This window comes from Dipteris shenzhenensis, chromosome 15 (genome assembly GCF_047967505.1).
Source record: "Dipteris shenzhenensis isolate YYH24624 ecotype China chromosome 15, Dip_SZ_1.0, whole genome shotgun sequence".
NCBI classification, from domain to species: domain Eukaryota; kingdom Viridiplantae; phylum Streptophyta; class Polypodiopsida; order Gleicheniales; family Dipteridaceae; genus Dipteris; species Dipteris shenzhenensis.
This window is the reverse complement of record NC_141610.1, coordinates 39,373,977-39,386,842: the sequence shown is the minus strand read 5'-3', so window position 1 is coordinate 39,386,842 and position 12,866 is coordinate 39,373,977. Positions and strand designations below refer to the sequence as shown.

Here is a 12,866-nt window from a genome sequence, read left to right as displayed (position 1 = left end):
AATCATCACGCAAGATTTGAAATAACTTATGTGCAAGACATAGATGGACAAGTGTTCCCCACTTGATTAGATAATGTGTTTATTGTTTATTCGTTCCTCTATGAAATTTTAAATCACAAGATGCAAAAGATGTCAAACGAAGCCTCTAGTTTTATTTTGGGTGACCTAAGCTACAACATAAGGTTGGAACTTAGATGTAAAGCCCTGTGATACATGCTTTGGATGTCTTGGAATTAGTCTTTGATCACTATCTTTGAATTCTTTGCAAGTCTCTAGATCCTATCATGTTGGAAAGTTACCCAATAATCATGTGAGAGTTGATGGCAAATCACATGCCTTAATTTTCAGAGGAGGTTAATTTTAAGAGAGAAAGAGAGGGTTTATAAGATATATTTAGTGTTTTGTGTGTGTGTTTAAAAGTTTGATTTAATGAAAGACAACTAAAAATTTCTTGAATATTTGTGTGTGTGTGTGTTGGTACCAATGTATGTATGTGGTTTTCACAAATTTTCTTAAAATTCCTCAACATTTGAGATTTATAAATGAAACCTTAAAATTTATTTAACACAATCCATTATCTCAACCACATACCAATCAAAGCGAGTCTCTAGCCTATCGTAGACAGGTAAGGTTACTCGTATATAAAAGTAGACCCACAAAGGACCCACTATATTGAATGCTCATGGTAGGCAATTTCCAAATTCGAAAGGCAATTTACAAATACAAACATATCTGACACGGAGGATATATTCGTGTTACGATGCGGAAGAAAAAAATGCGCTAACTAGGAGGGATCCATTCTCGTTAAGATGTGGAAGTCTTCTTGGCTCTGAGGGCGGCAAACTGTGCGTGGAGGGCGTCGTAGTCGGGGAGCTTGGGGTGGGTGTGGGCGGCGGAGGAGGGGGAGGGGGAGGAGGAGGAGGGAGGAGGGGCGGAGGAGGCGGAGGAGAGTTTCGGCGGGGGAGCGGGAGGAGGGGGGGAGGAGGAGGAGGAAGGGGGCGTGGGAGGGGCGGCGGCGGCGGCGGCGACGGAAGGAGCAGAACGTCGAGGAGGGGAAGAATTCCGGCGGGCGGAGGCCAGCGGGACGGGGTCGGAAGTGACGGAGCCTAACGTAGGCGGCGGCGGGGGCGTCCTTTTGGGCGGCGACGCCCCGGCCGCTTTCGCCTCCGCCCTTTTGGGCGGCGGCAGGGTGGCGTAGAACAGCGCCACCTCTTCGTCGGCCGTCGGCACTATCACGGCCTTCTTCAATGACGGGCGGCTCTCGACGGACTTCTTGACGGAATTGCCGACGGAATTGTCGCCGCTCTTGTCGGACTCGTACACCGATGCTGGCTGCGCTTCCGATTTCTTCATCGACGCCTGCCGCTCCGGCTGCTTCTCTTGCTCCTCCTCCGTTGTCCGAATCGGAGACCTCACCGATCTCCGGCTTTGCGGCCTTGCATTGACCTTCGCCGCTTCCACTGCCGGAGAACACTCCGCCTCCTCCTGCTCCTCTTCCTTCGCCACCCGTGAATTCCATCTCAGCTTGCTTTTCTGCCGCCCCTCCTCCTCCTCCGCCTTCTGCACTGTTGGCCTCCGCCCACTCGATCTCTTGTCCGAAATCCCACTGACCTCCATCGCCGGCACTTCATCGAACGTAGGTTTATCATCCTGAGAATTGCGGAAGCGTTGGTCGGAATTCCCGATGCTTTGATTCCGGCCAGGTTTCTTTGCTGCACGGATGGGCTCGTCAGAAAACTTGGAGCCATCTCTGCGAGCAGAAGATGGTTCGGCATTCAATGTCATGCTCGGCAGCCCAAAATTCTGTTCATTGCCTATGGGCCTGTCGGAATTTCCGAAGCTTTCTTTACGGCCAGGTTTCTTTGCTGCCACGTTATGGCGAAGTTGATAATCCTCCTCATCCCTGAAGCTATCTTTACGAACTGGAGATGGCAGGGCATTCAATGTCATCCTCTGCAGCCCAAAATTCTGTTGATCATCTTTTTCATTTTCTTCATGACCACCCACAAAAGGCCTCTGCTCAGCTCTGCCGCGATGCTCCTCAGAGTACCCCAAGCTCTGTTTGTGAGTGGCATCATCCTCCCCAAACCGCTTTTGCTCAGCTCTGCTCGGATGAACCCCGTGCTTATTGGAAAGCTTGGCCTTGAATCTCTTTTCATCCTCTTGATCGTCATCATCTGCAAACAATCGGCTCTGCTCAAATCTCTTTGGAGGAATCACCATCTGCTTGTTAATCCTTTCAAACCCAGATGCATTCGCATCATCATCATCCTCCTCGTCTTCATCGTACGCAACAAACGGGCTAATTCGTTCAGCTATTTTGGGTTGAATCCGCTGCTTGTTAGACGCCTCACTGCTGTGTTTGTCTGAAATCAATGGCTCGGCCTTGAATTTCCTCTCTTCTTTAATCGTGATAATCCGCTCAAACCCAGATGCACTCGAATGATGATAATCCTCGTCTTCGTCTTCATCATACTCGACAATTGCCTTGGGTTGAATCTGCTGCTTGTTAGAACCCTGTTTGTCTGGAATCAATGGCTCGGCCTTGAATTTCCTACTACCATTGTCTTCTTCAACCATCATTTGCCTGTTAATCTGCTCAAATCCAGATCCATTCGCATCATCATCATCACCATTATCATCATCATACTTTACAACTGTCTTGGGCTGAATCCACTGCTTGTGAGAACCCACACTGCTGTGTTTGTCTGGAATCAATGGCTCGGCCTTGAATCTCCTACCAACATTGTCTTCATCGTCAAAAAATGGGCTTTGCTCGGCTCTACCGAGTCTACCCTTCTGCTTGTTATAGCTCGATCTCTCATTTCTACGGGCTGTAGTCACCTCGGCCTTGAATCTACTCTCCTTCTCTGCGACACTCCCATCACCCTCTTCATCATCATACACGAACGGGCTTTGCTCATATCTCCTAGGAAATCTCGAACTGTGCATGCTGAACTCATCCACTTTCCTGTCCTCCGATCCTCTAGCAAAAGGATCCTGAAGATATCCCCAATGACCGCCATGATCGTCCTCTTCATCATCGAAGGTCAGCCTCCCGAGGTGCTTTTCATTCCTGCTCGTTTCAAGCAGCTCGGCCTCATTAGCACCACCCTTAGGGTTCCACAATGAAGTTGGATTCGTCTCTTGCCCTCCTGCACTTCCTGCTGGAAATTCATGTTTCGACTTGCCATTGGCTCTCCAGCTTTCATTCTCATTGACATCCCATCTCGACCTTACGCCACCCACATCATCCTGGCTGTACCTTTCTGCGCCACCTTCATCTTCTTCATCATCAGCGGCGAACGGGTTTCGCTCATCACTTTTTGGGGAAATCCTGTGCGTGTTAGAAACTGGGCCGCTCTTGCCATGACCTGTTGATCCTCTTGCAAACGCACGACCATCAGGATCCTCGAACCTCGGCCTGTGAACGTGCTTCTCATTATAGGTCGGATGCACGTTTGCTTTCTTACAGAACTCTTGGTCAGAGGTAGGGTGACCTGTCACTTCTTTAGCATTGAGGATGTTCGGAGGTGGTAAGTTGTGAGTAGCCTTTACACTGAAAATCGTTTCATTGGAGCCTGGTGGTCCATAAAACCTAGCCAAGTCGATCGCTGCTTGGGCAGCCTCAGCAGCCAGCGCTGCCGACTCGAAAGCTGCCTGTGCTGCGCTGGCAAAATCTTTGTATTCCCTTCTCTTGACAGAGTCTTGAGAAGAGATTGTTTTGACGGGTTTCGCTAAAGGCGAGCTACCTTCTTCTAATTTGGACGGGGACCAAATCGCGGATGGTGGGGGAGGCGCTACGATATCATCAGAATTTATTCTCTCGTGAAGATCTGATACACTTTCACTATCACTATCCGTTATCCCTTCCTGAACTTCGAGATCTTGTCTCAAGCCAACCTTCGAATCCGCACTTCCCTCTTGTATCAAGCCAACCATCGAATCCGCACCGCCCTTTGTATCAGAGACCTGTAAGCTTGGATCCTCATCCTGCATCCGAGAGTTTTCTATGTCTACATGCGAAACCTCTTCTATGGATGCATCCTCACCAACATGTGGAGCATCATCTGCCACAGTTTTGTCCTCACTAGGAATTACAAAGTCTGCAAATTTCGGCCGAGCACCGAAAGAGCCCAAAGATGGGATGCTTTGATTGACACCATCTGCCACAAATTTATCTTCGCTAGCAGCCGATGGAATAACAGTGTCTGCAAATTTGGGTTGAGCGCTAAAAGAGCCCAAAAGTGGGATGCCCTGCTTGACACTGTCCTCTTTGGAGTCTCCATAGCCACCGTTCTCTTCCTGATCTTGTTTCAAATCTGTTTGAGCATCACTAGCAGCAGGTGGAATTACACTGTCTGCAAATTTGGGTTGAGCGCTGAAAGAGCCCAAAAATGGGATGCCCTGCTTGACACTATCCTCTTTGGAGACTCCATAGCCACCGGCTTCTTCCTGATCTTGTTTCAAATCTGTTCGAGTATTAACGGTTACCGGTCCAGACTGATTGGATCCATCCTGCACAGTGCACAAACAAAACAGGTATTCATTGTTATCTACTTCCAGAAACGGAATACATCTGCTCCAAGTAGCCCACATACTGGTTGAAATAATGGTTATGAATACGCAGGCTCAGAGCGCACATTTGCAGTTGTGGGCATGACGGCATCTGATTCTGAATCTCGAGAGCTGGCAGATTCAAGCTTTTTGTCCTCCTGCTTCAAGATTGTAGCAGCATCGTCTGATACCGGGTGCGAATGGCTGGGTCCTTCCTACACAAATGAAAACAAACCTTATTCACAGGTGCCCAAATCAAAGGTCTGCACGCCCGTGGAAAAGACAAGAAGAGGCCTCACCTGTAAATCTCCTGGCATTTTTAACAGTTCACCCTCCGGAGTCCAATCTATCTTGTTTTCCGCAGCTATTTCTTTCATTACTTTCACCCTCATTTCTCCGGTTGCGGGACGTGTCGACAACTTTTCGATAATCTGGACCATCAGCATGAATCAATAATCAACACAATGTGTCGCCAAAGTGTGCAAACAAGCCAAAGGATATAGGTTAACAGCTTAGGGACGCTGCAAGTGCTTTACCTCTCTGTTGACACCCGAAGTAGGCCTCAACTCGGAGGCGGCAGCTGCAAACTCTTTTCCGTACTTTGCTGTGAACAGGTCCCGGACTTGTTGCAACTCCGATAGATCTGGACATCTTGGGGCCGCAAATATCAAGCTCGCGACAGCTTCTTTGATATCATTGGGACAGTTTCTGAAAAGGCCCGGTTGCATTTGTGAGAAACCACAGCCGCGAAATCAAGAGCAGAATCGAACTGCATCCGAAGCAACTATAAATAATACACATCTAAGGGGCGGTAGATCACGATGATGTTGCAAACCTTTGGCCTTCGATGATTGCAATCCGGCTGATAACGATCCCGCAGAACTGCTCAATCAAATCATAAGCTGCTAAAATATTCTGCTCCCTGATGAGACTTTCTGCCTGCAAGACGTGCGCTTGTTAGAAACTAACTCACAGCGCCTCACAAGAAGACCAGCCCACGCGGGAGATGCCAACATACCTTGATCCTGTACGCATGCGACTCCTGCCCTGCTTTCAGAAGTAGAGCAATCTCTTTCCGGGTCTGCTTGACCGAGATAATTCTCTTGTTTCTGACAGTCTTGATGCGTGCTATCGACAGTTTCAGGAGAGCCAAACTGTTGTCATGTGATCCCACAAAAAGATTGATGAGTGTACACAATATACAGCGAACAGAGAGAGAAGCAGTGTGGTACGCGCCAATCTAAGGAAGCTAAACAGGCAGCTCACAAAACCGGGGGGATAGGAGGAAGGTAGTAATGTTACCATTTTGCTGCTCGGAATCCCTTTTTGAGAAGCGTTTCAAGGCGTCCCATTGAGAGGTGATGGAAGAGGGAGGGGGAAAGAAGTCAGCTAGAGATGGAGAAGATAAGGATGAGGGGGAAGGAGTAAGGAAGGTGGGTGAGGAGGAGGAGGAGGAGGAGAAGAAGGGGGAGGGGGAGGGGAGGGGGGGGGGAAGAGAGAGAGAGAGAGAGAGAGAGAGAAGGAAGACCTGCGGGGAGGAGGAGGAGGAAGTGTAAGAGATGAAGGTATGTGAGGAGAAACGGCGTGCGCGTATTTTTGATTGAGTAACACGCAATCGGCAGCTGCAAAGGAGGAGAAGAAGAAGACTGGCGAAGGAGGGGGTGGGATCGAAAAGGAAGCGTGTTACGTAAAACTGCGGCGGTTTGGCAGACCAGAAAACTAAGCCGAGTACAACAACGACGATGAGTCCACGACGATGAAGAAGAAGAAGAAAGAATGATTATAAAGAATCCTCTTTAGATCCACAGTATCGGATCTAGTTTCACTGTTTGACCTTCGATTATTACATAGAATCTCTATCGATCCCTCATTTTGCTCTCACCTTAGCATATTAACCTTTGCATTTCCTAAGGTTGTTTTCACATGGCGAGAAGCTGCCCAACACTTGTCCATTCTAAAGGCTCCGTCCCCTCATATGGGTAAGCTATCGCTCATACTCTAAAAGGCCAAATTCTGTAAGGTCTTTCTTTTTTAGGGCTGACCAATATATTCGGTATTTTTAAATTTTAAAAAAAGACTAGGCAAGTATAGATGGAAATAAACAATTTGTATAGACACCTCTAGGTAATTTTTGCAAGTCACAAAAGAATTAACAAATGAGGTGCGTGAGTTAAGGGTCTCTCTCTCCAATTTTAGGCCAAGCATCTTTGCATTTATGGACTTTATTAACTTGCCTAGTTCGCACAGGGCTCTAGCCTAATCAACTAGGTGAGAGTGTTACCGATCTCTCCCTCCAGTTTTAGGCAAACTAGCTTTGCATTTATGGATTCTATCAACATGCCGAGTCAACCTAAATTAATGGGATGGGCGGGTTCTCATAGGTAGACCCTTTACAGCCACACGATGCGCTTGAACCTACATAAAGAATTTAAGTACATTCGGTGTGTTCTCGTCAACAAGCTTGGTGTTGATGGAGGGTTGGAACACCCTAGTTGATGTTGTGTCCACCATCATTGCATAACCAAGCTCGATGCCCATAAAAGGACTCTCCCTAGGCATGAAATAGCATCCACGTAGAAAGAAAGATTTGCAACCTGGGCATTCTGTCTATAATTGGAAACCCTGCTCTCCCATTGATTTGAAATGGTCGCCCAACGACGGGCGCCATTCAATCTGTAAATAGCCTTATTACACCCCTAAAATCTCTTTAAAACTCCCTCATTTTTCTTTAAGCTTAGTATATTCTAAATATCCTCACCTTTATTTCCTTGATGTTCCACGAAATATTACCCCTTTTATATCAATGTCTCCATTCTTTCCTTTCCACCACCCAGGAACTTGCCGCCCACATCTTTGTGCCACCTCAGCTGACACTTGCACTTTTTTTTTTTTTCATGAAAGACACTTGCACTTTTTTAATAGCAGTCCCCTCTAAAAACCCAAAAAGTAAAATTGAAATTCCAAGCTCACTAATTATTTTCCCATGTGTGCAAAAGAGAGAGAGAGAGAGAGACAAACAGACAGATAGACAGACAGACAGACAGAAAGAGACAGACAGAGAGAGGGAGAGAGAGAGAGAGAGAGAGAAAGAGACATGAGAGGGGGAGGGGGAGAAATGCACCATAGTTGAAAAGCGCTCATGGATGTTGCAGTTGTGTGTGTGTGTGTGTGAGAGAGAGAGAGAGACAGAGAGAGAGAAAGAGACAGAAGAGACAGAGAGAAAGAGAGAGAAAGAGACAGTTGTGTGTGTGTCTCTTCTGTCTCTTTCTCTCTCTCTCTCTCTCTCTCTCTCTCTCTCTCTCTCACACACACACAACTGCAACATCCATGAGCGCTTTTCAACTATGGTGCATTTCTCCCCCTCCCCCTCTCACATAATCACAAAATTAGATGTTTTATCAAGTAGGGGTGCATATGTCCTTACTAAAAAAGTTGCAAGTATTCATATAGGTATTGGAAGCATCATTTATCCTAGTGGTTAGAGGCAGATACCTTGCTATTATGACATTAAATATTTAAAGGAATGATTCTAATAGCATTTTAGGTTGTGTTAAATAATTATTGGCATACAATTTTGTCTTGAATAATATTTGTGCTAGATTATTAGAAAATAGTCTTCTGGAAAAAAAATCACATTTAAGAAAATAGGATGGGAATAGGAAAAAAAGTCCCATTCATTTTCAAATGTATTTCAATCTTATTCCCATACCACAATGTGCTAACAATCAAAAGAGGACACATGGCATCATCTCAAGGAGTCATGTTATATCATTCCATGCTTTCCAATTCCAAAAATTTGAATCCTGTTCTTGTTCCTAGAGTCTTGAGACTAGGCACATAATGGGATAAAATGTGGCTCTTCTTATTCTAAAAACATGTTGAATGGTCTAAGATGGGAGTCAGATGACAAAGAGATTCCTATGCTAGTCCCATCCATGTTTAGTGACTTTCAACCACTACTTAGCAAAGGAAGTTCTCTCTCTCTCTCTCTCTCTCTCTCTCTCTCTCTCTCTCTCTCTATCTATATATATATATGTGTGTGTGTGTGTGTGTGTGTGTGTGTGTGTGTGCACGTGCTAAAGATTTTTTAAATTAAGGACTTTGGTTCTCTTGTTGCTTGGTGGTGCCTTTAGGCCACCCCCCTGGGGCTCCAACTCCCATTAGTAAGAATACCTATGAAAATTTTGAGTATGAGATGAATTTAACATGCCATGAGTAAAAGTTATCCAAACTAGCATGACTGTGTTCTACATTAAAATTTTTGTTTTAACCCCCCTCATACAAAAGACCCCCCCCCTTGGGTCTCACATTTTATAAAAAATATGTACAAATCTTAAAATCTTTCATATTTTTTGAAGTATAAACCCCATGCATTGTGATAGGGAGGACTAGAGATTGTCATATTTTTCCTTTGCATATTTAAAACTTTTATAAGAAATCCATGCATATTATATATGGACCTTGTCCTGCCATACCCTAGATTTTGGACGAGGGTAGTAACATAATATATATTCAGTTGGCGCCCCAGGGCCACCCCTTGGAACTCCCTTGAATGGGTAGACAAGCAATCTCTACAAAAGGGGTAACTTGGATGTTTTGTTCATGCAGACTTGCTAGCAATGTTGATTACGTCAAAATCCCCATAGAGTATGAAGATCCTTAGTGCATGAAATTAGCTCTAAGACCCTTACTTTGATCCTCAATGTCTCTCTTTGTGTTACTTCAAATATTATGGGTACTACTTGTGGAATAGATACTTATGCTCTCTCTTTCTCTTTCTCTCTCTCTCTCTGACATGCGTGCGCACGCATACACACACATACATACACACACACACACACACACACACACACACACACAACTGCAACATCCATGAGAGCTTTTTAATTATGTTCTTACTAAAAGAGTTGCAAGTACTTATATAGGTATTGGAGGCAACATTTATCCTAGTAGGTGTGCCAAGCAATTACAAGGTGAAGAACATGGATCAGTGTATCTAACCCCCTTGGTAGACGAGTTGCAAATTTTATGGAATGGCATGCAAGTCTATGACATTTCAAAGCCTTTGGGTCAATGCCATTTTCAAGTAAAAGGCATTCTAATGTGGACCACGCATGATTATCCCCGATTGCACGATTGCTTAGGTACGATATGTCAATTCCTCTTGACTCACCAAAATCAATTTGTGATTGTTTGTTTTGCAATTGATGGTGATGGATTTGCAAGATCGATAAGTAGATAGATACATGGAGCAATGATCGAATCATTCACAAGTACTGCACACGAGGAAAAATGAATAGCAGAAGTGATGGTGGCTATTGTTGGTTGGATAATCCACACCTTTTATGGATCAAGGAAATAATTATTCCAAGATGTAGTGCAACTCCTCTTTTCTCCTAGAAATGCTTGTTTTCTTGAATTTTAAATCATTCCACATCACCGCATCTTGAGTATGCTAAGACATTGTGACCCAATAGGAACATTCCAACTCTATCCATCGTAGGCAGTTTCTCTTGGCAAGAAAAACTTTTTAGCGTAAATCCAGGTGTTTGTGCTATTTTTGGGCTTGATGAGTGCCCAAATTGAAGTACAAGTCATTAACAACTACTAGATTTAGAATATGGATGCCATTTCCATAGTTGGAGGAGATGATCCTAGGAACATTCGCCAATGTGTTAGATTTCTTTAAATCCAATAGCATTTATAAGTCTAGTCTCAAGTACCTAATATATCATGCATTTGTCATTTTAGATCATTGAATACAATTGATCCTTGTTGACTTTTCGTCTCTCCTAAAATCATGTGTATAGTAGTGCATGAAACTATCATAGATATGAATCCTAGAAGAAAACTTCACATGGATCAATTACGGCATTCACAAATTTCAAGTATCATAAAGATATTGACACTTGTAGGGTGAAATATGAAACTTTTTTATATCACTTCAAGCAGCCCTAGCAACATACTTGATGTGATACATGCTATTGATATTTCTTCACACTATCCCATCATTCAACCAAGTAAGCAATTTAACCTCTTTGCCTTCTTGCTCATGTCTTTTGATGTAATAATCTCTTCACACTGTCCCATCATTTAGCACATAACCAATCTAAACAATTTCAAGATGGAAGGAGCTAGATGGCAAGTGTTGGAGCTAGGTGTGTCCAGAGGGATCCATGCATCAATAAATGGATGGGCTAGATGGCAAGTTTTGGAACTTTATTTGGTAGCCCATCCATAGGAATGAGGCCACTTGGCTGGCATGCATGATTAATCAGACAAGGCTAGCATGTATTGCTAATTTGGGTTGAATTTTGATTAATTGAAGGCAACTCATGATTATTTGGGCATGTCACCGAGGTAGCATGTGTGATTAGTTAAAAAAATTTAACAATCCTTCGGATGCATGCATAAAACAAAGATTGAAGTTTGATACCATCTGTTTCCAGCCACTATCATGATCACCTAACTGGAGGCTCAATAAGCATGTCACTACCACCTTGATGATGGAAAGCATATATAAATTATCATTCGCACACAATCAAAAGAAAAGAACAAGTTACGAAACTTCTATGTCATAATTCAAAAATAAAATGTTTGGTCTTGTGTCTAAATGGAAGGTCTAAATGGAAGGTGAGGGCTCTAGCTACTATTAGAAGTTGAGAAGGGAATACTCCTTAGCAATTCCTACTCCAAATCTACTAGTAGAAGCTGAGAAGGGAATACTTTTTAAAAATTCCTACTTCGAATCTGTTATGATTATGCAAGCATTTGAAGACATTTCACGAACCAAGTATACATGTTCCTTGTAATCTTGGCTCCTCTATCCTTTATCCTCCTCTATTATTCTTTTGGCTTTGTTATAGTAATAATAATTCTTTAATCCAATCAATAGTAGTGGTCCAAAAAATTGAGCCAATTAGTAGCAATGGTCTACTAATTTTTTAGATCTAGAATAGGAAGGTAGTACATCTCAATTGCCTGTGTTTGTAGATACTTAGAGGGTGAGTTTGAGTTAGGACAAAGTCACTCACTCACTCTACCACTTGATCAAGTCCTCTTGTTAGGATCTGCGTAGGCTAGAAGGAGTTGAGTCTGGCTACTCTCAATGGGTCTATCCTTAGCCGAGGTGAGTCTTTGGAAATTAACTCTATAGCTATGGCTGTTGTAACCGAGTGGTTCTATTTTTAATACAAGTACCATTTTACTCATTGTATTGTCTTTACTTACATACTTGTATCCACGATATACACTTCATCACCCAATATGATTTCACCCACACATCACAAACCCCTACGTTGTGTTTCCTTGATGTTTTATTCTACAACCTAGACATCGTAGAAATCCTACACAACTAGCAACCAACAGAGTGCAAGAGAGGGCATCTTCCTACAAGTATTGTGCAGACAAATCAACCGGAGCATTGGTCACTACTCAAGGAGTGAGAAAGAGACAATCGACATTTGGCGATTTTGTTGCATCATCACCCGTTGTTGAGAGTCATTGTAAGCTCGGAAGTACAGATCAGACCATTGCTTCCTGATGTGCCAATGCTAGCGCTCAGCCTAAAGTCAGTGTGTGTATCTAGCTTGGCTTTTGTCTGTTGCTTTGCACTACCAATCTTACACTTTACTCTCAACCCTGGGTGATGATGCAATAGGAGCAACAACTCAAATCCCTCACCAACCTGGTCAACTCTGCTACTAAGCTACAACACATTCGAGAAGAAAATAATACTACATAGTAAAGTTGTCACTTTGGAAATCTAGGCCTTGCTGTGGTAGCTAGATAGGCACAAAGAATACCTGAGCACTCAAGAGATCCTAGTGATGAAGATGATGTTTCTGGGTTGAGTGATAACGTAATAACAATAGAGCCACTCAAGTAGATGGGCTAGGCCATGCAAACAGCTAGTATCGAGACTCCATCTAAACAACAAGCCTAGACCATTACATAGGCAGTGAGTACATACTTAGAGGACCACACAACGGCACAAGCACTTCTACTATTTAACAAGAGTTTTGACCCCATAGCGGTCATTTGTTGTTCTAGACATTGGTTGGACAGAGGTACATAGACTTCACCTATGCATTATTCAGACACTATAGTTTAAACATCCTAGGAGCATTCTTTTTTGGCTAATCATCTCTTAGATGATCAAAATGACTTGCCATACTTGCCCCTTCATAGCCCAGGTGGCATTTTGGAAGTTCCTCGATCATCTCTTAGATGATCAAAATGACTTGCCATACTTGCCCCTTCATAGACCAGGTGTCCGTAGGTACCTCTAGGGTGGGACCTCTTGTGAA

The 12,866-nt window shown here is 43.8% G+C and overlaps 1 protein-coding gene across 1 annotated transcript; it reads right to left on the bottom strand.

The window, feature by feature from the left end:
* Positions 1 to 677: 677 nt before the first annotated feature.
* LOC147893791 (uncharacterized) lies at positions 678 to 6,045 on the bottom strand. Its single transcript, XM_087385742.1, has 7 exons — positions 5,860 to 6,045; positions 5,576 to 5,711; positions 5,393 to 5,496; positions 5,094 to 5,265; positions 4,857 to 4,988; positions 4,644 to 4,772; positions 678 to 4,518 (listed from the first exon to the last, which is right to left on the bottom strand). The coding sequence occupies exons 1-7, from the start codon at positions 5,907 to 5,909 to the stop codon at positions 805 to 807; spliced, it is 4,437 nt and encodes a 1,478-aa protein (XP_087241868.1). The 5' UTR covers positions 5,910 to 6,045; the 3' UTR covers positions 678 to 804.
* Between the last annotated feature and the right edge of the window lie 6,821 nt (positions 6,046 to 12,866).

Bases quoted from the DNA above. Each gene is read 5' to 3' on its own strand.
- LOC147893791 (XM_087385742.1), bottom strand. From the start codon at position 5,909: ATGGGACGCCTTGAAACGCTTCTCAAAAAGGGATTCCGAGCAGCAAAA. The intron at 5,266-5,392 runs GTTTGCAACATC...GGGCCTTTTCAG, and splicing joins GCAATCATCGAAGGCCAAAG to AAACTGTCCCAATGATATCA. The intron at 4,989-5,093 runs GTAAAGCACTTG...CTGATGGTCCAG, and splicing joins CTTCGGGTGTCAACAGAGAG to ATTATCGAAAAGTTGTCGAC.